Here is a 20217-nt window from a genome sequence, read left to right as displayed (position 1 = left end):
ACTACTGTCATCCAATACCCAATCGTATTTTTTAATCAAAATAGTATTAAAGTTTCAATTTTAAAAATTAAGATCACACAAATCTTGTACAAGGTTAATATTTTTATCCATCAAAACAAAATAATTAAAGCTCAGAAAACTGTTATTGATTTATGTTTACGTTCAGTATTTAACTATCATATGTTATACTCTAAATCTACATAGGTGTTTGCTAATTTTTGAGACATAATACTATCTTTAGAGTATATGATTTCAAATCTATGGAAGGTTTTTCAGTTTTGAAGTAACCTTCATTTTAGCATGGTAATAATGAATAGAAGTAAATAAAAATGTTGATTCTCGTTACACATAAGTTTTGCATTTTTATTTTGTCATAAATTATAATTATAGTAATTTTCATTCCAACTCATTTTCATATAGTCTCTTTGTGTGATAGTCACACTTTGCTGTGCACGCATCTATATTTTCTCCTATTATGTGGGTCAAAGTTGTTAACAAGATTGTAATGCACCAAATTTATACCTATGTAATGATTATTATGTAAACAGTAGTCAGAAGTAGCACTAAGTTGATAATAAAAAAGGCAATAAATTATTAGTAAGACTCGAATTTTTTTAATGCTGCTCAATACAAACAATTTTTCTCATTTTCATATATTGCGTTGATTCATTTTTAGATAAGAAAAATTCTTATTTAAGTACATATATTGAGAACTCACAAAACGTCAAGAATTGTATAGAAATATTCAATCTTATGTGGTTTCAATCAGTTGAAACGAGATGAAAAAATCTTTTACAACGAAATTATTGAACTAAAAAGTTTAATTTTTAATACTTTTCTTTTTGTATATGAAGAAATTGTTTGAATGTTTTTAACTTTCTTGTGATATTTTTGTTGGTCCTGAAAAGGACCGTTTGTTCGTAGTATGCGATGTCCAGTGAAATGTAGTTATTTAACCTCCGAAACCGTACAATGTGCGGCCTTGGCGTTTCAAAGCATAGACGACATCCATGGCTGTGACGGTCTTACGCTTGGCATGCTCAGTGTATGTGACGGCATCACGGATGACGTTTTCCAAGAAAACTTTCAAGACTCCACGAGTTTCTTCGTAGATCAAGCCAGAGATACGCTTGACACCACCACGACGTGCAAGACGACGGATAGCGGGCTTGGTGATACCTTGGATGTTATCACGCAATACTTTACGATGACGTTTGGCGCCTCCTTTACCGAGACCCTTTCCTCCTTTACCACGGCCAGTCATTTTTCTTTAGTTTTGTTAATACGACGTTTACTCGTTGAAATACAAACGAAAACTGATGTCTGATCACCGAATGTGCACTCGTATATATACCAAAACTCAAAAGGAGTGGGGGAAACGTGAAAATGCATAAAATTGCAAATAACTCGGGTAATTTTCATCCAAATCTCAAAAAATGCATACTGTTATTTAGATAAATTTTAAATTTTTCAAATTTCAGAAGAAAATTACAATTTTACTCATTTTCCGGGAAGCTTTTTTGAAAAAAGAGGTCAATTCTCGCACCAAGTGTCTCGTAACTCCACCCCTTGGTATGAACGAGCTCATCATACGTATAAATACAGCTGCACGTTCGGTCTCCGCTTCATTCTTATTTTGTGTTTCAACAAGTCGAGACTACAAATCTTTGATTAAAAAAAAATGGCCCGTACCAAGCAAACTGCCCGTAAATCCACTGGAGGAAAAGCTCCCCGCAAACAATTGGCAACCAAGGCTGCCCGCAAAAGCGCACCAGCCACCGGTGGAGTCAAGAAGCCTCATCGTTATCGCCCCGGTACCGTCGCTCTTCGTGAGATCCGTCGTTACCAAAAATCGACTGAGCTCTTGATCCGCAAATTGCCTTTCCAACGTTTAGTCCGTGAGATCGCTCAAGATTTCAAGACTGACTTGCGTTTCCAAAGCTCTGCCGTCTTGGCTCTCCAAGAAGCTAGCGAAGCCTACTTGGTTGGTTTGTTCGAAGACACCAACTTGTGCGCTATCCATGCCAAACGTGTCACCATCATGCCAAAGGACATCCAATTGGCTCGTCGTATCCGTGGAGAACGTGCTTAAATTACATCGATCTTGACAACAAACTTTGCAAACGGTCCTTTTCAGGACCAACAAATCAATCAAGAAAAAGTTAATACAAATCAACAAACCATTTAAATATTATTATTTTCAATCTCTTATTTGCTTCTTTCAATTTTAATTTTTTGTTAAAAAAAATTCACCTCAAATCATTAACGCATGCGAACTTTGATGCATTTTTTGCCTGAAAAATGAAACGAGTTTAATCAATTTAATTTTTTCTATAATATTTACGTAATTTTTCTACTAAATTGAACTAAAAATATTCATTTTTTTAAATTTTTTGTCACGTAAAACCGAAATTGCAACGTACCAATAATCTTAAAATTTCGTCCAGATGAAGATTTAATGGAATACGAAAACTATCCGATGTGATATTACGCTAAGAATGGTTGAGAACATTAAATTTATGATTTAAATTAATATTTTTGTTATAATCACCATTCGCCAAATAAATAATAATGTAGTTTAATAGATGTCATTTAACATTCTATTGAGTTCGAGATCGAAAAAAATATTTAAATAAATATTTTGATTATTTTTACAGAAAATTCGAATTAAATATCGACGTATTTAAAAAAATTAAAAAAAATACCTTATAATGAAGCCATACATATTTCTAAGATGTTGAGATGTAGAAAGAGTTAAATAGATAATATTTAATAATAGCAATTGTTACTAACTAAGTAGGTTTGAATAGATTTTTAACTTTCTTTTGATATTTTTGTTGGTCCTGAAAAGGACCGTTTGTGTGAGATCGTGAGACGAGTAATTTATGATGATTTTTCGGTCTTCTTGGGCAACAAGACAGCTTGGATGTTGGGCAAGACACCACCTTGTGCGATTGTGACTCCGGACAACAATTTGTTCAATTCTTCGTCATTACGGATGGCCAATTGCAAGTGACGTGGGATGATACGGGTCTTCTTGTTGTCACGAGCAGCGTTTCCTGCCAACTCCAAAACTTCAGCGGCCAAGTATTCCATGACGGCAGCTAAGTAAACCGGAGCACCGGCACCAACACGCTCAGCATAGTTGCCTTTGCGCAAAAGACGGTGAATACGACCGACTGGGAATTGTAATCCAGCACGGTTTGAGCGAGACTTGGCCTTAGCCTTAACTTTTCCTCCTTTACCACGTCCAGACATTTTTTAAAGTTTTTTGTTTTGTTCGTTTAGATGCAAACAGAGCGAGATGTTACGAATAACTGATGCACGGATACGGAACGTCTCCCTTTTTATACGAAAAATTTCGAGCACATACGAACACGGAGAGGGGAGGAGTTACGAACGAATAATTATTAAAAACTTTGAATATTTCCATTATTTTTCATTAAAAACTACAAATTTTATACCAAAATGAAGCTCGTTGATGGCTTCCTCGAGACTTTTATACAATTTTTTATGATTTAGATATGTTTGAGAGAGATATTTGCGTTTTTCCGTAATTTTTTCGCCGTGCCCGCCATTTCGGTATGTACGCACATCTGCTTACGTCTGCGTCCGAACGAATATGGTATAAAAAGGGGACGCAAACAACAACGAGCATCATTTCGTTTTTGACTTACGAGTAAGAAACATCTAACAATGGCACCAAAAACCAGTGGAAAAGCCGCCAAGAAGGCAGGAAAGGCCCAAAAGAACATCGCGAAGGGCGACAAGAAGCACCGCAAACGCCGCAAGGAATCGTATGCTATCTACATCTACAAGGTCTTGAAACAAGTCCATCCCGATACCGGTGTCTCTTCAAAGGCCATGAGCATCATGAACAGCTTCGTCAACGATATCTTCGAACGTATCGCTGCTGAGGCCAGCCGCTTGGCTCACTACAACAAACGCTCGACAATCACATCTCGGGAGATCCAAACTGCCGTCAGATTGTTGTTGCCCGGAGAATTGGCCAAGCACGCTGTCTCTGAAGGAACCAAGGCTGTCACCAAATACACCAGCTCCAAGTAAATTCGTCTCTGATTTTCGTTCTGAAACAATCGGTCCTTTTCAGGACCAACAAAAAAATCAAAAGAAAGTTAACAAAAAATCAAATTTTCCTTCAAATTTACTAACATCATACATACATACCTTCCATTTTTTATTGCTCTCAATTTTTATTTTTCGATTTCGTTGACTCGACTTTAGAACATTTTTCTGTGTTAAAAATTTGTTGTTCTCACAAAAAAAAAAAAAAAAAATTCTTTCGTGATTATTAACAGAACTTTTAGATAAATAATATGGTTGTTTTAAATGGAGCAAAAAATATCGAATCTTCATTTTAGAATCCAAAAAGAAAAATTTTATAAAATTGCCTTATCACTTTTTATGACTAAATTGATTGATTTTTTTCGGCAAAGGACTTTCTTAGTTTAAAGTTTTATATTTGAAATTATGATATTTGCTTTTCGTATAACAAATCGCTTAAAAAAAATAATTAGAAAAATTTCAAATTTTGGACATAACTTTTTAATATTACATTCGGAGCGACGTAAAATTTTACTTATAAAAAATTCTAGTTTGAAATTTTTTCGTGATTTATTTTTAATAATCAATATCTGATTAAGGTTTCTTTTTTGACACAACTTCTTGTTTTTTGAAAATATATATCTAATGTTATGTTATGTGCTGTTTATATTCGAATTATGATGAAATTGATTCGAATTTTGAATTTAAGTTAAACCATGGGACGATCTTCCATTTTTGAGTTTATTCAGAAAGAAATATCTTGTGCTGTAAAGTATCAAAAATTTTGTTTTTACATATTTTAAATATATTTTTTTAAATATATTTTCGTTGTCTTGTCTTCATGATTGGAAGCTTTCATAGAAAAATGGATTTCAAATGGATTTGAAAAAAAAATCTACATATTCTCACCTATGATCTTCACCTGACCATTCTATCATGGGTGGAAAATGTTCATAAAGTTCTACAAGTAGTGATCATTTTCCTTAATTTTTAGTAAAAATGTCTTAAAAAAAATATTTTTTCAGATTTAATGACATCCAGAGCCAATTTATCACAAAAAATCAAAATTTTTTCCAATTTTCGACTCAATAATAAATTGTAAGACAGAAAGTTGAACATGCATTTCATTTAAAGTGAGTCTTGTATTGAGAAGATAAAGAGCTTTAGGAGTTGGTTTCTTAAAACTTCCAGATATGTTTCTAAAAACAATTGATTAGAGGAATAAAGGTGTGTAATTAGAATAGATTTTTACAAAAAAAATTAGGAAAACATCTCTTAAATTGGGTAAAAATCGAAACTTAAGTGGATCGTAGAGCAAACTACAACTGCGGTAAAGTCGACAAACCCTTCTTGTAAAAACTAAAATTTATTAAGAAAAATTATATTTTTTAGAATTTTCTCTGCAACGTCATGCTTTAGAACATTTCAATGTATTATAAACAGAGGAAGAACCTTTTTAATTTTATGTTATTTTCGTGAAAATAGAAGAATAAGTGAAAATTTTTTGTGAATCAAGAGTAACATGTCGGCGAAATGTTGGTTTTTTGTTTTAATTGAAGTAGATGGTTCATGACGGCTGTATTTTTCCGTTACTTTGTTTTCTTTACCATTAGTCAAATTGAGAATTTTCTTCAATCAAATGTACATTTCATCAAAATTTCCCGATTTTAGAAACGAGTTCACGAAAATTTTACGTGAACAATCATCAAAGTAGAGAAACACTTTCGATGCGACTTACTTCTCGGGCAAAACGGAACGATGTAGATAACTCGCAGACAGAGGGCGCTCGACTGATATTTTTAAAATTTATCGAAAACTTTCGCTTATCAAGCAATCTCATTAAACGAAGATGTCTGACGCTGTTGTCGAACCCACACCCGTTGCTGCCTCACCAGCTGCCAAGAAGACCAAGACCCCCAAAGCCGCTGCTGGCCCCAAAAAGCCAAAGGCCAAGCCGACTCACGCACCAACTGCCACATTGGTTTTGGCTGCCGTCAAGGAATTGAAAGACCGCAAAGGATCTTCCTTGTCTGCCATCAAGAAGTACATCGCCGCCAACAACAAGGTCGATGTCGAGAAATTGGCTCCATTCATCAGAAAATTCTTGAAGAGCGCCGTTCTCAGTGGCAAATTGGTCCAAGTTAAATGGGAAAGGAGCTTCTGGATCATTCAAATTGCCCGCCAAGGAGAAGGTCGAGAAGAAACCCAAAGTTGCCAAGAAGCCCGCAGCGAAGAAAACTGCCGCCAAGAAGCCAGCAACAAAGAAGGTTGCTAAGAAGCCCGTTGCCAAGAAGAGCACTGAAAAGAAAGAAAAGGCAGTCAAAGCTAAAGCTGCCAAGAAAGCCGGCACAGTGAAACCCAAACAAAAGGCCACAAAGCCAAAGGCAGCCAAACCCGCAGCAGCAAAGAAGCCAAAGACACCCAAAAAGGCCGCAGCAAAGAAACCAGCAGCAGCGAAGAAACCTGCCGCCAAGAAAGCTGCACCAAAAAAGAAGTAAATTCTTCAGCGTTCCGTTTCTAACACGAAACAACTTTCAATAATCAGTCCTTTTTAGGACTAACAAAACAATTAAGAAAAAGTTAACGAAAAACAAACAAATATTCCGCACCTAACATTTATTTTTCATCATCATTTATTTTAAAAATATCATATAGGTATGTTTTCCTTTTAGTCCGCTCCAAATACAGCTCAAAAAATTAAGTTTAGGTAATTTAGAATCTTTTCTGGGACAAAGATAAGTTCATAAAATTGGCAAATTATGATCAACATGATCGACTTTCATGATAATTTTGCACATATCAGTTCTTTCATATAAAATCGCAAAAAATCATTGGAAATTTGCGCAAATAAGAAAAGCAATTATTTATGAAAAAGAAAAAAATAATGAGAAATCACATTTTAGTAATATGTTGCTGAATTTCCTACTTAAATTAAACATTCCTACTTAAATGAATATGAATTATGATGTCAAATTTGTTTGAATTAAAGTAAATTAATGATTTCGTGCTTGAATGATGCGAATTTATAGAGAATTTCATAAAACTTGATAATTTGTCTGTTGTATGATAAATAATTAAGAATCGACATAGAATAATTTAAATTAGAAATAAATGGTACATAAAAAAATATAAAATAATTAGAAAATATAAGTTTAGAAATGTTGGTTTGAATGTTTTTAACTTTCTTTTGATATTTTTGTTGGTCCTGAAAAGGACCGTTTGTTCGTAGTATGCGATGTCCAGTGAAATGTAGTTATTTAACCTCCGAAACCGTACAATGTGCGGCCTTGGCGTTTCAAAGCATAGACGACATCCATGGCTGTGACGGTCTTACGCTTGGCATGCTCAGTGTATGTGACGGCATCACGGATGACGTTTTCCAAGAAAACTTTCAAGACTCCACGAGTTTCTTCGTAGATCAAGCCAGAGATACGCTTGACACCACCACGACGTGCAAGACGACGGATAGCGGGCTTGGTGATACCTTGGATGTTATCACGCAATACTTTACGATGACGTTTGGCGCCTCCTTTACCGAGACCCTTTCCTCCTTTACCACGGCCAGTCATTTTTCTTTAGTTTTGTTAATACGACGTTTACTCGTTGAAATACAAACGAAAACTGATGTCTGATCACCGAATGTGCACTCGTATATATACCAAAACTCAAAAGGAGTGGGGGAAACGTGAAAATGCATAAAATTGCAAATAACTCGGGTAATTTTCATCCAAATCTCAAAAAATGCATACTGTTATTTAGATAAATTTTAAATTTTTCAAATTTCAGAAGAAAATTACAATTTTACTCATTTTCCGGGAAGCTTTTTTGAAAAAAGAGGTCAATTCTCGCACCAAGTATCTCGTAACTCCACCCCTTTCTATGAACGAGCTCATCATACGTATAAATACAGCTGCACGTTCGGTCTCCGCTTCATTCTTATTTTGTGTTTCAACAAGTCGAGACTACAAATCTTTGATTAAAAAAAAATGGCCCGTACCAAGCAAACTGCCCGTAAATCCACTGGAGGAAAAGCTCCCCGCAAACAATTGGCAACCAAGGCTGCCCGCAAAAGCGCACCAGCCACCGGTGGAGTCAAGAAGCCTCATCGTTATCGCCCCGGTACCGTCGCTCTTCGTGAGATCCGTCGTTACCAAAAATCGACTGAGCTCTTGATCCGCAAATTGCCTTTCCAACGTTTAGTCCGTGAGATCGCTCAAGATTTCAAGACTGACTTGCGTTTCCAAAGCTCTGCCGTCTTGGCTCTCCAAGAAGCTAGCGAAGCCTACTTGGTTGGTTTGTTCGAAGACACCAACTTGTGCGCTATCCATGCCAAACGTGTCACCATCATGCCAAAGGACATCCAATTGGCTCGTCGTATCCGTGGAGAACGTGCTTAAATTACATCGATCTTGACAACAAACTTTGCAAACGGTCCTTTTCAGGACCAACAAATCAATCAAGAAAAAGTTAATACAAATCAACAAACTATTTAAATATTATTATTGTCAATCTCTTATTTGCTTCTTTCAATTTTAATTTTTTGTTAAAAAAAATTCACCTCAAATCATAAACGTATGCGAACTTTGATGCATTTTTTGCCTGAAAAATGAAACGAGTTTAATCAATTTAATTTTTTCTATAATATTTACGTATTTTTCTATTAAATTGAACTAAAAATATTCATTCATTTAAATTTTTTGTCACGTAAAACCGAAATTGCAACGTACCAATAATCTTATAATTTCGTCCAGATGAAGATTTAATGGCATACGAAAACTAACCGATGTGATATTACGCTAAGAATAGTTGAAACCATTAAATTATGATTTAAATTAATATTCTTGTTGTAATCACCATTCGCCAAATAAATAATAATGTAGTTTAATAGATGTCATTTAACATTCTATTGAGTTCGAGATCGAAAAAAATATTTAAATAAATATTTTGATTATTTTTACAGAAAATTCGAATTAAATATCGACGTATTTAAAAAAATTAAAAAAAATACCTTATAATGAAGCCATACATATTTCTAAGATGTTGAGATGTAGAAAGAGTTAAATAGATATTATTTAATAATAGCAATTGTTACTAACTAAGTAGGTTTGAATAGATTTTTAACTTTCTTTTGATATTTTTGTTGGTCCTGAAAAGGACCGTTTGTGTGAGATCGTGAGACGAGTAATTTATGATGATTTTTCGGTCTTCTTGGGCAACAAGACAGCTTGGATGTTGGGCAAGACACCACCTTGTGCGATTGTGACTCCGGACAACAATTTGTTCAATTCTTCGTCATTACGGATGGCCAATTGCAAGTGACGTGGGATGATACGGGTCTTCTTGTTGTCACGAGCAGCGTTTCCTGCCAACTCCAAAACTTCAGCGGCCAAGTATTCCATGACGGCAGCTAAGTAAACCGGAGCACCGGCACCAACACGCTCAGCATAGTTGCCTTTGCGCAAAAGACGGTGAATACGACCGACTGGGAATTGTAATCCAGCACGGTTTGAGCGAGACTTGGCCTTAGCCTTAACTTTTCCTCCTTTACCACGTCCAGACATTTTTTAAAGTTTTTTGTTTTGTTCGTTTAGATGCAAACAGAGCGAGATGTTACGAATAACTGATGCACGGATACGGAACGTCTCCCTTTTTATACGAAAAATTTCGAGCACATACGAACACGGAGAGGGGAGGAGTTACGAACGAATAATTATTAAAAACTTTGAATATTTCCATTATTTTTCATTAAAAACTACAAATTTTATACCAAAATGAAGCTCGTTGATGGCTTCCTCGAGACTTTTATACAATTTTTTATGATTTAGATATGTTTGAGAGAGATATTTGCGTTTTTCCGTAATTTTTTCGCCGTGCCCGCCATTTCGGTATGTACGCACATCTGCTTACGTCTGCGTCCGAACGAATATGGTATAAAAAGGGGACGCAAACAACAACGAGCATCATTTCGTTTTTGACTTACGAGTAAGAAACATCTAACAATGGCACCAAAAACCAGTGGAAAAGCCGCCAAGAAGGCAGGAAAGGCCCAAAAGAACATCGCGAAGGGCGACAAGAAGCACCGCAAACGCCGCAAGGAATCGTATGCTATCTACATCTACAAGGTCTTGAAACAAGTCCATCCCGATACCGGTGTCTCTTCAAAGGCCATGAGCATCATGAACAGCTTCGTCAACGATATCTTCGAACGTATCGCTGCTGAGGCCAGCCGCTTGGCTCACTACAACAAACGCTCGACAATCACATCTCGGGAGATCCAAACTGCCGTCAGATTGTTGTTGCCCGGAGAATTGGCCAAGCACGCTGTCTCTGAAGGAACCAAGGCTGTCACCAAATACACCAGCTCCAAGTAAATTCGTCTCTGATTTTCGTTCTGAAACAATCGGTCCTTTTCAGGACCAACAAAAAAATCAAAAGAAAGTTAACAAAAAATCAAATTTTCCTTCAAATTTACTAACATCATACATACATACCTTCCATTTTTTATTGCTCTCAATTTTTATTTTTCGATTTCGTTGACTCGACTTTAGAACATTTTTCTGTGTTAAAAATTTGTTGTTCTCACAAAAAAAAAAAAAGATTCTTTCGTGATTATTAACAGAACTTTTAGATAAATAATATGGTTGTTTTAAATGGAGCAAAAAATATCGAATCTTCATTTTAGAATCCAAAAAGAAAAATTTTATAAAATTGCCTTATCACTTTTTATGACTAAATTGATTGATTTTTTTCGGCAAAGGACTCTCTTAGTTTAAAGTTTTATATTTGAAATTATGATATTTGCTTTTCGTATAACAAATCGCTTAAAAAAAATAATTAGAAAAATTTCAAATTTTGGACATAACTTTTTAATATTACATTCGGAGCGACGTAAAATTTTACTTATAAAAAATTCTAGTTTGAAATTTTTTCGTGATTTATTTTTAATAATCAATATCTGATTAAGGTTTCTTTTTTGACACAACTTCTTGTTTTTTGAAAATATATATCTAATGTTATGTTATGTGCTGTTTATATTCGAATTATGATGAAATTGATTCGAATTTTGAATTTAAGTTAAACCATGGGACGATCTTCCATTTTTGAGTTTATTCAGAAAGAAATATCTTGTGCTGTAAAGTATCAAAAATTTTGTTTTTACATATTTTAAATATATTTTTTTAAATATATTTTCGTTGTCTTGTCTTCATGATTGGAAGCTTTCATAGAAAAATGGATTTCAAATGGATTTGAAAAAAAAATCTACATATTCTCACCTATGATCTTCACCTGACCATTCTATCATGGGTGGAAAATGTTCATAAAGTTCTACAAGTAGTGATCATTTTCCTTAATTTTTAGTAAAAATGTCTTAAAAAAAATATTTTTTCAGATTTAATGACATCCAGAGCCAATTTATCACAAAAAATCAAAATTTTTTCCAATTTTCGACTCAATAATAAATTGTAAGACAGAAAGTTGAACATGCATTTCATTTAAAGTGAGTCTTGTATTGAGAAGATAAAGAGCTTTAGGAGTTGGTTTCTTAAAACTTCCAGATATGTTTCTAAAAACAATTGATTAGAGGAATAAAGGTGTGTAATTAGAATAGATTTTTACAAAAAAAATTAGGAAAACATCTCTTAAATTGGGTAAAAATCGAAACTTAAGTGGATCGTAGAGCAAACTACAACTGCGGTAAAGTCGACAAACCCTTCTTGTAAAAACTAAAATTTATTAAGAAAAATTATATTTTTTAGAATTTTCTCTGCAACGTCATGCTTTAGAACATTTCAATGTATTATAAACAGAGGAAGAACCTTTTTAATTTTATGTTATTTTCGTGAAAATAGAAGAATAAGTGAAAATTTTTTGTGAATCAAGAGTAACATGTCGGCGAAATGTTGGTTTTTTGTTTTAATTGAAGTAGATGGTTCATGACGGCTGTATTTTTCCGTTACTTTGTTTTCTTTACCATTAGTCAAATTGAGAATTTTCTTCAATCAAATGTACATTTCATCAAAATTTCCCGATTTTAGAAACGAGTTCACGAAAATTTTACGTGAACAATCATCAAAGTAGAGAAACACTTTCGATGCGACTTACTTCTCGGGCAAAACGGAACGATGTAGATAACTCGCAGACAGAGGGCGCTCGACTGATATTTTTAAAATTTATCGAAAACTTTCGCTTATCAAGCAATCTCATTAAACGAAGATGTCTGACGCTGTTGTCGAACCCACACCCGTTGCTGCCTCACCAGCTGCCAAGAAGACCAAGACCCCCAAAGCCGCTGCTGGCCCCAAAAAGCCAAAGGCCAAGCCGACTCACGCACCAACTGCCACATTGGTTTTGGCTGCCGTCAAGGAATTGAAAGACCGCAAAGGATCTTCCTTGTCTGCCATCAAGAAGTACATCGCCGCCAACAACAAGGTCGATGTCGAGAAATTGGCTCCATTCATCAGAAAATTCTTGAAGAGCGCCGTTCTCAGTGGCAAATTGGTCCAAGTTAAGGGAAAAGGAGCTTCTGGATCATTCAAATTGCCCGCCAAGGAGAAGGTCGAGAAGAAACCCAAAGTTGCCAAGAAGCCCGCAGCGAAGAAAACTGCCGCCAAGAAGCCAGCAACAAAGAAGGTTGCTAAGAAGCCCGTTGCCAAGAAGAGCACTGAAAAGAAAGAAAAGGCAGTCAAAGCTAAAGCTGCCAAGAAAGCCGGCACAGTGAAACCCAAACAAAAGGCCACAAAGCCAAAGGCAGCCAAACCCGCAGCAGCAAAGAAGCCAAAGACACCCAAAAAGGCCGCAGCAAAGAAACCAGCAGCAGCGAAGAAACCTGCCGCCAAGAAAGCTGCACCAAAAAAGAAGTAAATTCTTCAGCGTTCCGTTTCTAACACGAAACAACTTTCAATAATCAGTCCTTTTTAGGACTAACAAAACAATTAAGAAAAAGTTAACGAAAAACAAACAAATATTCCGCACCTAACATTTATTTTTCATCATCATTTATTTTAAAAATATCATATAGGTATGTTTTCCTTTTAGTCCGCTCCAAATACAGCTCAAAAAATTAAGTTTAGGTAATTTAGAATCTTTTCTGGGACAAAGATAAGTTCATAAAATTGGCAAATTATGATCAACATGATCGACTTTCATGATAATTTTGCACATATCAGTTCTTTCATATAAAATCGCAAAAAATCATTGGAAATTTGCGCAAATAAGAAAAGCAATTATTTATGAAAAAGAAAAAAATAATGAGAAATCACATTTTAGTAATATGTTGCTGAATTTCCTACTTAAATTAAACATTCCTACTTAAATGAATATGAATTATGATGTCAAATTTGTTTGAATTAAAGTAAATTAATGATTTCGTGCTTGAATGATGCGAATTTATAGAGAATTTCATAAAACTTGATAATTTGTCTGTTGTATGATAAATAATTAAGAATCGACATAGAATAATTTAAATTAGAAATAAATGGTACATAAAAAAATATAAAATAATTAGAAAATATAAGTTTAGAAATGTTGGTTTGAATGTTTTTAACTTTCTTTTGATATTTTTGTTGGTCCTGAAAAGGACCGTTTGTTCGTAGTATGCGATGTCCAGTGAAATGTAGTTATTTAACCTCCGAAACCGTACAATGTGCGGCCTTGGCGTTTCAAAGCATAGACGACATCCATGGCTGTGACGGTCTTACGCTTGGCATGCTCAGTGTATGTGACGGCATCACGGATGACGTTTTCCAAGAAAACTTTCAAGACTCCACGAGTTTCTTCGTAGATCAAGCCAGAGATACGCTTGACACCACCACGACGTGCAAGACGACGGATAGCGGGCTTGGTGATACCTTGGATGTTATCACGCAATACTTTACGATGACGTTTGGCGCCTCCTTTACCGAGACCCTTTCCTCCTTTACCACGGCCAGTCATTTTTCTTTAGTTTTGTTAATACGACGTTTACTCGTTGAAATACAAACGAAAACTGATGTCTGATCACCGAATGTGCACTCGTATATATACCAAAACTCAAAAGGAGTGGGGGAAACGTGAAAATGCATAAAATTGCAAATAACTCGGGTAATTTTCATCCAAATCTCAAAAAATGCATACTGTTATTTAGATAAATTTTAAATTTTTCAAATTTCAGAAGAAAATTACAATTTTACTCATTTTCCGGGAAGCTTTTTTGAAAAAAGAGGTCAATTCTCGCACCAAGTATCTCGTAACTCCACCCCTTTCTATGAACGAGCTCATCATACGTATAAATACAGCTGCACGTTCGGTCTCCGCTTCATTCTTATTTTGTGTTTCAACAAGTCGAGACTACAAATCTTTGATTAAAAAAAAATGGCCCGTACCAAGCAAACTGCCCGTAAATCCACTGGAGGAAAAGCTCCCCGTAAACAATTGGCAACCAAGGCTGCCCGCAAAAGCGCACCAGCCACCGGTGGAGTCAAGAAGCCTCATCGTTATCGCCCCGGTACCGTCGCTCTTCGTGAGATCCGTCGTTACCAAAAATCGACTGAGCTCTTGATCCGCAAATTGCCTTTCCAACGTTTAGTCCGTGAGATCGCTCAAGATTTCAAGACTGACTTGCGTTTCCAAAGCTCTGCCGTCTTGGCTCTCCAAGAAGCTAGCGAAGCCTACTTGGTTGGTTTGTTCGAAGACACCAACTTGTGCGCTATCCATGCCAAACGTGTCACCATCATGCCAAAGGACATCCAATTGGCTCGTCGTATCCGTGGAGAACGTGCTTAAATTACATCGATCTTGACAACAAACTTTGCAAACGGTCCTTTTCAGGACCAACAAATCAATCAAGAAAAAGTTAATCAAAATCAACAAACTATTTAAATATTATTATTGTCAATCTCTTATTTGCTTCTTTCAATTTTAATTTTTTGTTAAAAAAAATTCACCTCAAATCATAAACGTATGCGAACTTTGATGCATTTTTTGCCTGAAAAATGAAACGAGTTTAATCAATTTAATTTTTTCTATAATATTTACGTAATTTTTCTACTAAATTGAACTAAAAATATTCATTCATTTAAATTTTTTGTCACGTAAAACCGAAATTGCAACGTACCAATAATCTTATAATTTCGTCCAGATGAAGATTTAATGGCATACGAAAACTAACCGATGTGATATTACGCTAAGAATAGTTGAAACCATTAAATTATGATTTAAATTAATATTCTTGTTGTAATCACCATTCGCCAAATAAATAATAATGTAGTTTAATAGATGTCATTTAACATTCTATTGAGTTCGAGATCGAAAAAAATATTTAAATAAATATTTTGATTATTTTTACAGAAAATTCGAATTAAATATCGACGTATTTAAAAAAATTAAAAAAAATACCTTATAATGAAGCCATACATATTTCTAAGATGTTGAGATGTAGAAAGAGTTAAATAGATAATATTTAATAATAGCAATTGTTACTAACTAAGTAGGTTTGAATAGATTTTTAACTTTCTTTTGATATTTTTGTTGGTCCTGAAAAGGACCGTTTGTGTGAGATCGTGAGACGAGTAATTTATGATGATTTTTCGGTCTTCTTGGGCAACAAGACAGCTTGGATGTTGGGCAAGACACCACCTTGTGCGATTGTGACTCCGGACAACAATTTGTTCAATTCTTCGTCATTACGGATGGCCAATTGCAAGTGACGTGGGATGATACGGGTCTTCTTGTTGTCACGAGCAGCGTTTCCTGCCAACTCCAAAACTTCAGCGGCCAAGTATTCCATGACGGCAGCTAAGTAAACCGGAGCACCGGCACCAACACGCTCAGCATAGTTGCCTTTGCGCAAAAGACGGTGAATACGACCGACTGGGAATTGTAATCCAGCACGGTTTGAGCGAGACTTGGCCTTAGCCTTAACTTTTCCTCCTTTACCACGTCCAGACATTTTTTAAAGTTTTTTGTTTTGTTCGTTTAGATGCAAACAGAGCGAGATGTTACGAATAACTGATGCACGGATACGGAACGTCTCCCTTTTTATACGAAAAATTTCGAGCACATACGAACACGGAGAGGGGAGGAGTTACGAACGAATAATTATTAAAAACTTTGAATATTTCCATTATTTTTCATTAAAAACTACAAATTTTATACCAAAATGAAGCTCGTTGATGGCTTCCTCGAGACTTTTATACAATTTTTTATGATTTAGATATGTTTGAGAGAGATATTTGCGTTTTTCCGTAATTTTTTCGCCGTGCCCGCCATTTCGGTATGTACGCACATCTGCTTACGTCTGCGTCCGAACGAATATGGTATAAAAAGGGGACGCAAACAACAACGAGCATCATTTCGTTTTTGACTTACGAGTAAGAAACATCTAACAATGGCACCAAAAACCAGTGGAAAAGCCGCCAAGAAGGCAGGAAAGGCCCAAAAGAACATCGCGAAGGGCGACAAGAAGCACCGCAAACGCCGCAAGGAATCGTATGCTATCTACATCTACAAGGTCTTGAAACAAGTCCATCCCGATACCGGTGTCTCTTCAAAGGCCATGAGCATCATGAACAGCTTCGTCAACGATATCTTCGAACGTATCGCTGCTGAGGCCAGCCGCTTGGCTCACTACAACAAACGCTCGACAATCACATCTCGGGAGATCCAAACTGCCGTCAGATTGTTGTTGCCCGGAGAATTGGCCAAGCACGCTGTCTCTGAAGGAACCAAGGCTGTCACCAAATACACCAGCTCCAAGTAAATTCGTCTCTGATTTTCGTTCTGAAACAATCGGTCCTTTTCAGGACCAACAAAAAAATCAAAAGAAAGTTAACAAAAAATCAAATTTTCCTTCAAATTTACTAACATCATACATACATACCTTCCATTTTTTATTGCTCTCAATTTTTATTTTTCGATTTCGTTGACTCGACTTTAGAACATTTTTCTGTGTTAAAAATTTGTTGTTCTCACAAAAAAAAAAAAAAGATTCTTTCGTGATTATTAACAGAACTTTTAGATAAATAATATGGTTGTTTTAAATGGAGCAAAAAATATCGAATCTTCATTTTAGAATCCAAAAAGAAAAATTTTATAAAATTGCCTTATCACTTTTTATGACTAAATTGATTGATTTTTTTCGGCAAAGGACTCTCTTAGTTTAAAGTTTTGTATTTTGAAATTATGATATTTGCTTTTCGTATAACAAATCGCTTAAAAAAAATAATTAGAAAAATTTCAAATTTTGGACATAACTTTTTAATATTACATTCGGAGCGACGTAAAATTTTACTTATAAAAAATTCTAGTTTGAAATTTTTTCGTGATTTATTTTTAATAATCAATATCTGATTAAGGTTTCTTTTTTGACACAACTTCTTGTTTTTTGAAAATATATATCTAATGTTATGTTATGTGCTGTTTATATTCGAATTATGATGAAATTGATTCGAATTTTGAATTTAAGTTAAACCATGGGACGATCTTCCATTTTTGAGTTTATTCAGAAAGAAATATCTTGTGCTGTAAAGTATCAAAAATTTTGTTTTTACATATTTTAAATATATTTTTTTAAATATATTTTCGTTGTCTTGTCTTCATGATTGGAAGCTTTCATAGAAAAATGGATTTCAAATGGATTTGAAAAAAAAATCTACATATTCTCACCTATGATCTTCACCTGACCATTCTATCATGGGTGGAAAATGTTCATAAAGTTCTACAAGTAGTGATCATTTTCCTTAATTTTTAGTAAAAATGTCTTAAAAAAAATATTTTTTCAGATTTAATGACATCCAGAGCCAATTTATCACAAAAAATCAAAATTTTTTCCAATTTTCGACTCAATAATAAATTGTAAGACAGAAAGTTGAACATGCATTTCATTTAAAGTGAGTCTTGTATTGAGAAGATAAAGAGCTTTAGGAGTTGGTTTCTTAAAACTTCCAGATATGTTTCTAAAAACAATTGATTAGAGGAATAAAGGTGTGTAATTAGAATAGATTTTTACAAAAAAAATTAGGAAAACATCTCTTAAATTGGGTAAAAATCGAAACTTAAGTGGATCGTAGAGCAAACTACAACTGCGGTAAAGTCGACAAACCCTTCTTGTAAAAACTAAAATTTATTAAGAAAAATTATATTTTTTAGAATTTTCTCTGCAACGTCATGCTTTAGAACATTTCAATGTATTATAAACAGAGGAAGAACCTTTTTAATTTTATGTTATTTTCGTGAAAATAGAAGAATAAGTGAAAATTTTTTGTGAATCAAGAGTAACATGTCGGCGAAATGTTGGTTTTTTGTTTTAATTGAAGTAGATGGTTCATGACGGCTGTATTTTTCCGTTACTTTGTTTTCTTTACCATTAGTCAAATTGAGAATTTTCTTCAATCAAATGTACATTTCATCAAAATTTCCCGATTTTAGAAACGAGTTCACGAAAATTTTACGTGAACAATCATCAAAGTAGAGAAACACTTTCGATGCGACTTACTTCTCGGGCAAAACGGAACGATGTAGATAACTCGCAGACAGAGGGCGCTCGACTGATATTTTTAAAATTTATCGAAAACTTTCGCTTATCAAGCAATCTCATTAAACGAAGATGTCTGACGCTGTTGTCGAACCCACACCCGTTGCTGCCTCACCAGCTGCCAAGAAGACCAAGACCCCCAAAGCCGCTGCTGGCCCCAAAAAGCCAAAGGCCAAGCCGACTCACGCACCAACTGCCACATTGGTTTTGGCTGCCGTCAAGGAATTGAAAGACCGCAAAGGATCTTCCTTGTCTGCCATCAAGAAGTACATCGCCGCCAACAACAAGGTCGATGTCGAGAAATTGGCTCCATTCATCAGAAAATTCTTGAAGAGCGCCGTTCTCAGTGGCAAATTGGTCCAAGTTAAGGGAAAAGGAGCTTCTGGATCATTCAAATTGCCCGCCAAGGAGAAGGTCGAGAAGAAACCCAAAGTTGCCAAGAAGCCCGCAGCGAAGAAAACTGCCGCCAAGAAGCCAGCAACAAAGAAGGTTGCTAAGAAGCCCGTTGCCAAGAAGAGCACTGAAAAGAAAGAAAAGGCAGTCAAAGCTAAAGCTGCCAAGAAAGCCGGCACAGTGAAACCCAAACAAAAGGCCACAAAGCCAAAGGCAGCCAAACCCGCAGCAGCAAAGAAGCCAAAGACACCCAAAAAGGCCGCAGCAAAGAAACCAGCAGCAGCGAAGAAACCTGCCGCCAAGAAAGCTGCACCAAAAAAGAAGTAAATTCTTCAGCGTTCCGTTTCTAACACGAAACAACTTTCAATAATCAGTCCTTTTTAGGACTAACAAAACAATTAAGAAAAAGTTAACGAAAAACAAACAAATATTCCGCACCTAACATTTATTTTTCATCATCATTTATTTTAAAAATATCATATAGGTATGTTTTCCTTTTAGTCCGCTCCAAATACAGCTCAAAAAATTAAGTTTAGGTAATTTAGAATCTTTTCTGGGACAAAGATAAGTTCATAAAATTGGCAAATTATGATCAACATGATCGACTTTCATGATAATTTTGCACATATCAGTTCTTTCATATAAAATCGCAAAAAATCATTGGAAATTTGCGCAAATAAGAAAAGCAATTATTTATGAAAAAGAAAAAAATAATGAGAAATCACATTTTAGTAATATGTTGCTGAATTTCCTACTTAAATTAAACATTCCTACTTAAATGAATATGAATTATGATGTCAAATTTGTTTGAATTAAAGTAAATTAATGATTTCGTGCTTGAATGATGCGAATTTATAGAGAATTTCATAAAACTTGATAATTTGTCTGTTGTATGATAAATAATTAAGAATCGACATAGAATAATTTAAATTAGAAATAAATGGTACATAAAAAAATATAAAATAATTAGAAAATATAAGTTTAGAAATGTTGGTTTGAATGTTTTTAACTTTCTTTTGATATTTTTGTTGGTCCTGAAAAGGACCGTTTGTTCGTAGTATGCGATGTCCAGTGAAATGTAGTTATTTAACCTCCGAAACCGTACAATGTGCGGCCTTGGCGTTTCAAAGCATAGACGACATCCATGGCTGTGACGGTCTTACGCTTGGCATGCTCAGTGTATGTGACGGCATCACGGATGACGTTTTCCAAGAAAACTTTCAAGACTCCACGAGTTTCTTCGTAGATCA

The 20217-nt window shown here is 35.0% G+C and overlaps 13 protein-coding genes and 1 pseudogene across 13 annotated transcripts; 8 read left to right on the top strand and 6 right to left on the bottom strand.

Moving 5' to 3' along the window:
* Nucleotides 1-890: 890 nt before the first annotated feature.
* On the bottom strand, nt 891-1307 carry LOC134836634 (histone H4). Its single transcript, XM_063851818.1, has one exon. The coding sequence runs from the start codon at nt 1262-1264 to the stop codon at nt 953-955; it is 312 nt and encodes a 103-aa protein (XP_063707888.1). The 5' UTR covers nt 1265-1307; the 3' UTR covers nt 891-952.
* A 339-nt stretch (nt 1308-1646) lies between these two features.
* Nucleotides 1647-2132, top strand: LOC134836627 (histone H3). Its single transcript, XM_063851810.1, has one exon. The coding sequence runs from the start codon at nt 1682-1684 to the stop codon at nt 2090-2092; it is 411 nt and encodes a 136-aa protein (XP_063707880.1). The 5' UTR covers nt 1647-1681; the 3' UTR covers nt 2093-2132.
* Nucleotides 2133-2837: 705 nt separating this feature from the next.
* LOC134836629 (histone H2A) lies at nt 2838-3305 on the bottom strand. The gene has a single exon (XM_063851813.1). It carries the CDS (start codon nt 3256-3258, stop codon nt 2884-2886), a length of 375 nt encoding a protein of 124 aa, XP_063707883.1. The 5' UTR covers nt 3259-3305; the 3' UTR covers nt 2838-2883.
* A 370-nt stretch (nt 3306-3675) lies between these two features.
* Nucleotides 3676-4123, top strand: LOC134836631 (histone H2B). The gene has a single exon (XM_063851815.1). The coding sequence runs from the start codon at nt 3697-3699 to the stop codon at nt 4066-4068; it is 372 nt and encodes a 123-aa protein (XP_063707885.1). The 5' UTR covers nt 3676-3696; the 3' UTR covers nt 4069-4123.
* Nucleotides 4124-5872: 1749 nt separating this feature from the next.
* LOC134836626 (histone H1A-like) lies at nt 5873-6659 on the top strand (annotated as a pseudogene).
* Nucleotides 6660-7264: 605 nt separating this feature from the next.
* On the bottom strand, nt 7265-7677 carry LOC134836632 (histone H4). The gene has a single exon (XM_063851816.1). It carries the CDS (start codon nt 7632-7634, stop codon nt 7323-7325), a length of 312 nt encoding a protein of 103 aa, XP_063707886.1. The 5' UTR covers nt 7635-7677; the 3' UTR covers nt 7265-7322.
* A 339-nt stretch (nt 7678-8016) lies between these two features.
* Nucleotides 8017-14863, top strand: LOC134836623 (histone H3-like). The gene is made up of 2 exons (XM_063851808.1): nt 8017-8459; nt 14416-14863. Exons 1-2 carry the CDS (start codon nt 8052-8054, stop codon nt 14824-14826), a joined length of 819 nt encoding a protein of 272 aa, XP_063707878.1. The 5' UTR covers nt 8017-8051; the 3' UTR covers nt 14827-14863.
* On the bottom strand, nt 9218-9673 carry LOC134836628 (histone H2A). Its single transcript, XM_063851812.1, has one exon. The coding sequence runs from the start codon at nt 9624-9626 to the stop codon at nt 9252-9254; it is 375 nt and encodes a 124-aa protein (XP_063707882.1). The 5' UTR covers nt 9627-9673; the 3' UTR covers nt 9218-9251.
* Nucleotides 10036-10492, top strand: LOC134836630 (histone H2B). The gene has a single exon (XM_063851814.1). It carries the CDS (start codon nt 10065-10067, stop codon nt 10434-10436), a length of 372 nt encoding a protein of 123 aa, XP_063707884.1. The 5' UTR covers nt 10036-10064; the 3' UTR covers nt 10437-10492.
* Nucleotides 12234-12999, top strand: LOC134836625 (histone H1A-like). The gene has a single exon (XM_063851809.1). The coding sequence runs from the start codon at nt 12280-12282 to the stop codon at nt 12925-12927; it is 648 nt and encodes a 215-aa protein (XP_063707879.1). The 5' UTR covers nt 12234-12279; the 3' UTR covers nt 12928-12999.
* LOC134836633 (histone H4) lies at nt 13627-14039 on the bottom strand. The gene has a single exon (XM_063851817.1). It carries the CDS (start codon nt 13996-13998, stop codon nt 13687-13689), a length of 312 nt encoding a protein of 103 aa, XP_063707887.1. The 5' UTR covers nt 13999-14039; the 3' UTR covers nt 13627-13686.
* Nucleotides 14864-15582: 719 nt separating the features above from the next.
* Nucleotides 15583-16038, bottom strand: LOC134836636 (histone H2A). The gene has a single exon (XM_063851819.1). The coding sequence runs from the start codon at nt 15989-15991 to the stop codon at nt 15617-15619; it is 375 nt and encodes a 124-aa protein (XP_063707889.1). The 5' UTR covers nt 15992-16038; the 3' UTR covers nt 15583-15616.
* A 362-nt stretch (nt 16039-16400) lies between these two features.
* Nucleotides 16401-16857, top strand: LOC134836637 (histone H2B). Its single transcript, XM_063851820.1, has one exon. It carries the CDS (start codon nt 16430-16432, stop codon nt 16799-16801), a length of 372 nt encoding a protein of 123 aa, XP_063707890.1. The 5' UTR covers nt 16401-16429; the 3' UTR covers nt 16802-16857.
* A 1744-nt stretch (nt 16858-18601) lies between these two features.
* LOC134836622 (histone H1A-like) lies at nt 18602-19365 on the top strand. The gene has a single exon (XM_063851807.1). It carries the CDS (start codon nt 18647-18649, stop codon nt 19292-19294), a length of 648 nt encoding a protein of 215 aa, XP_063707877.1. The 5' UTR covers nt 18602-18646; the 3' UTR covers nt 19295-19365.
* The last annotated feature ends 852 nt before the right edge of the window (nt 19366-20217 follow it).

The sequence above is a fragment of the Culicoides brevitarsis genome, unplaced genomic scaffold, assembly GCF_036172545.1.
Source record: "Culicoides brevitarsis isolate CSIRO-B50_1 unplaced genomic scaffold, AGI_CSIRO_Cbre_v1 contig_92, whole genome shotgun sequence".
Lineage (NCBI taxonomy): Eukaryota > Metazoa > Arthropoda > Insecta > Diptera > Ceratopogonidae > Culicoides > Culicoides brevitarsis.
The sequence above is the reverse complement of the archived record's forward strand: the minus strand, read 5'-3'. Positions and strand labels throughout refer to the sequence as shown.

Coding starts and splice junctions, on each gene's coding strand:
- LOC134836625 (XM_063851809.1), top strand. CDS start 12,280: ATGTCTGACGCTGTTGTCGAACCCACACCCGTTGCTGCCTCACCAGCT.
- LOC134836631 (XM_063851815.1), top strand. CDS start 3,697: ATGGCACCAAAAACCAGTGGAAAAGCCGCCAAGAAGGCAGGAAAGGCC.
- LOC134836633 (XM_063851817.1), bottom strand. CDS start 13,998: ATGACTGGCCGTGGTAAAGGAGGAAAGGGTCTCGGTAAAGGAGGCGCC.
- LOC134836622 (XM_063851807.1), top strand. CDS start 18,647: ATGTCTGACGCTGTTGTCGAACCCACACCCGTTGCTGCCTCACCAGCT.
- LOC134836628 (XM_063851812.1), bottom strand. CDS start 9,626: ATGTCTGGACGTGGTAAAGGAGGAAAAGTTAAGGCTAAGGCCAAGTCT.
- LOC134836637 (XM_063851820.1), top strand. CDS start 16,430: ATGGCACCAAAAACCAGTGGAAAAGCCGCCAAGAAGGCAGGAAAGGCC.
- LOC134836632 (XM_063851816.1), bottom strand. CDS start 7,634: ATGACTGGCCGTGGTAAAGGAGGAAAGGGTCTCGGTAAAGGAGGCGCC.
- LOC134836623 (XM_063851808.1), top strand. CDS start 8,052: ATGGCCCGTACCAAGCAAACTGCCCGTAAATCCACTGGAGGAAAAGCT. Junction 8,460..14,415: donor GTATCCGTGGAGAACGTGCT/TAAATTACATCG, acceptor GATTAAAAAAAA/ATGGCCCGTACCAAGCAAAC.
- LOC134836629 (XM_063851813.1), bottom strand. CDS start 3,258: ATGTCTGGACGTGGTAAAGGAGGAAAAGTTAAGGCTAAGGCCAAGTCT.
- LOC134836630 (XM_063851814.1), top strand. CDS start 10,065: ATGGCACCAAAAACCAGTGGAAAAGCCGCCAAGAAGGCAGGAAAGGCC.
- LOC134836627 (XM_063851810.1), top strand. CDS start 1,682: ATGGCCCGTACCAAGCAAACTGCCCGTAAATCCACTGGAGGAAAAGCT.
- LOC134836634 (XM_063851818.1), bottom strand. CDS start 1,264: ATGACTGGCCGTGGTAAAGGAGGAAAGGGTCTCGGTAAAGGAGGCGCC.
- LOC134836636 (XM_063851819.1), bottom strand. CDS start 15,991: ATGTCTGGACGTGGTAAAGGAGGAAAAGTTAAGGCTAAGGCCAAGTCT.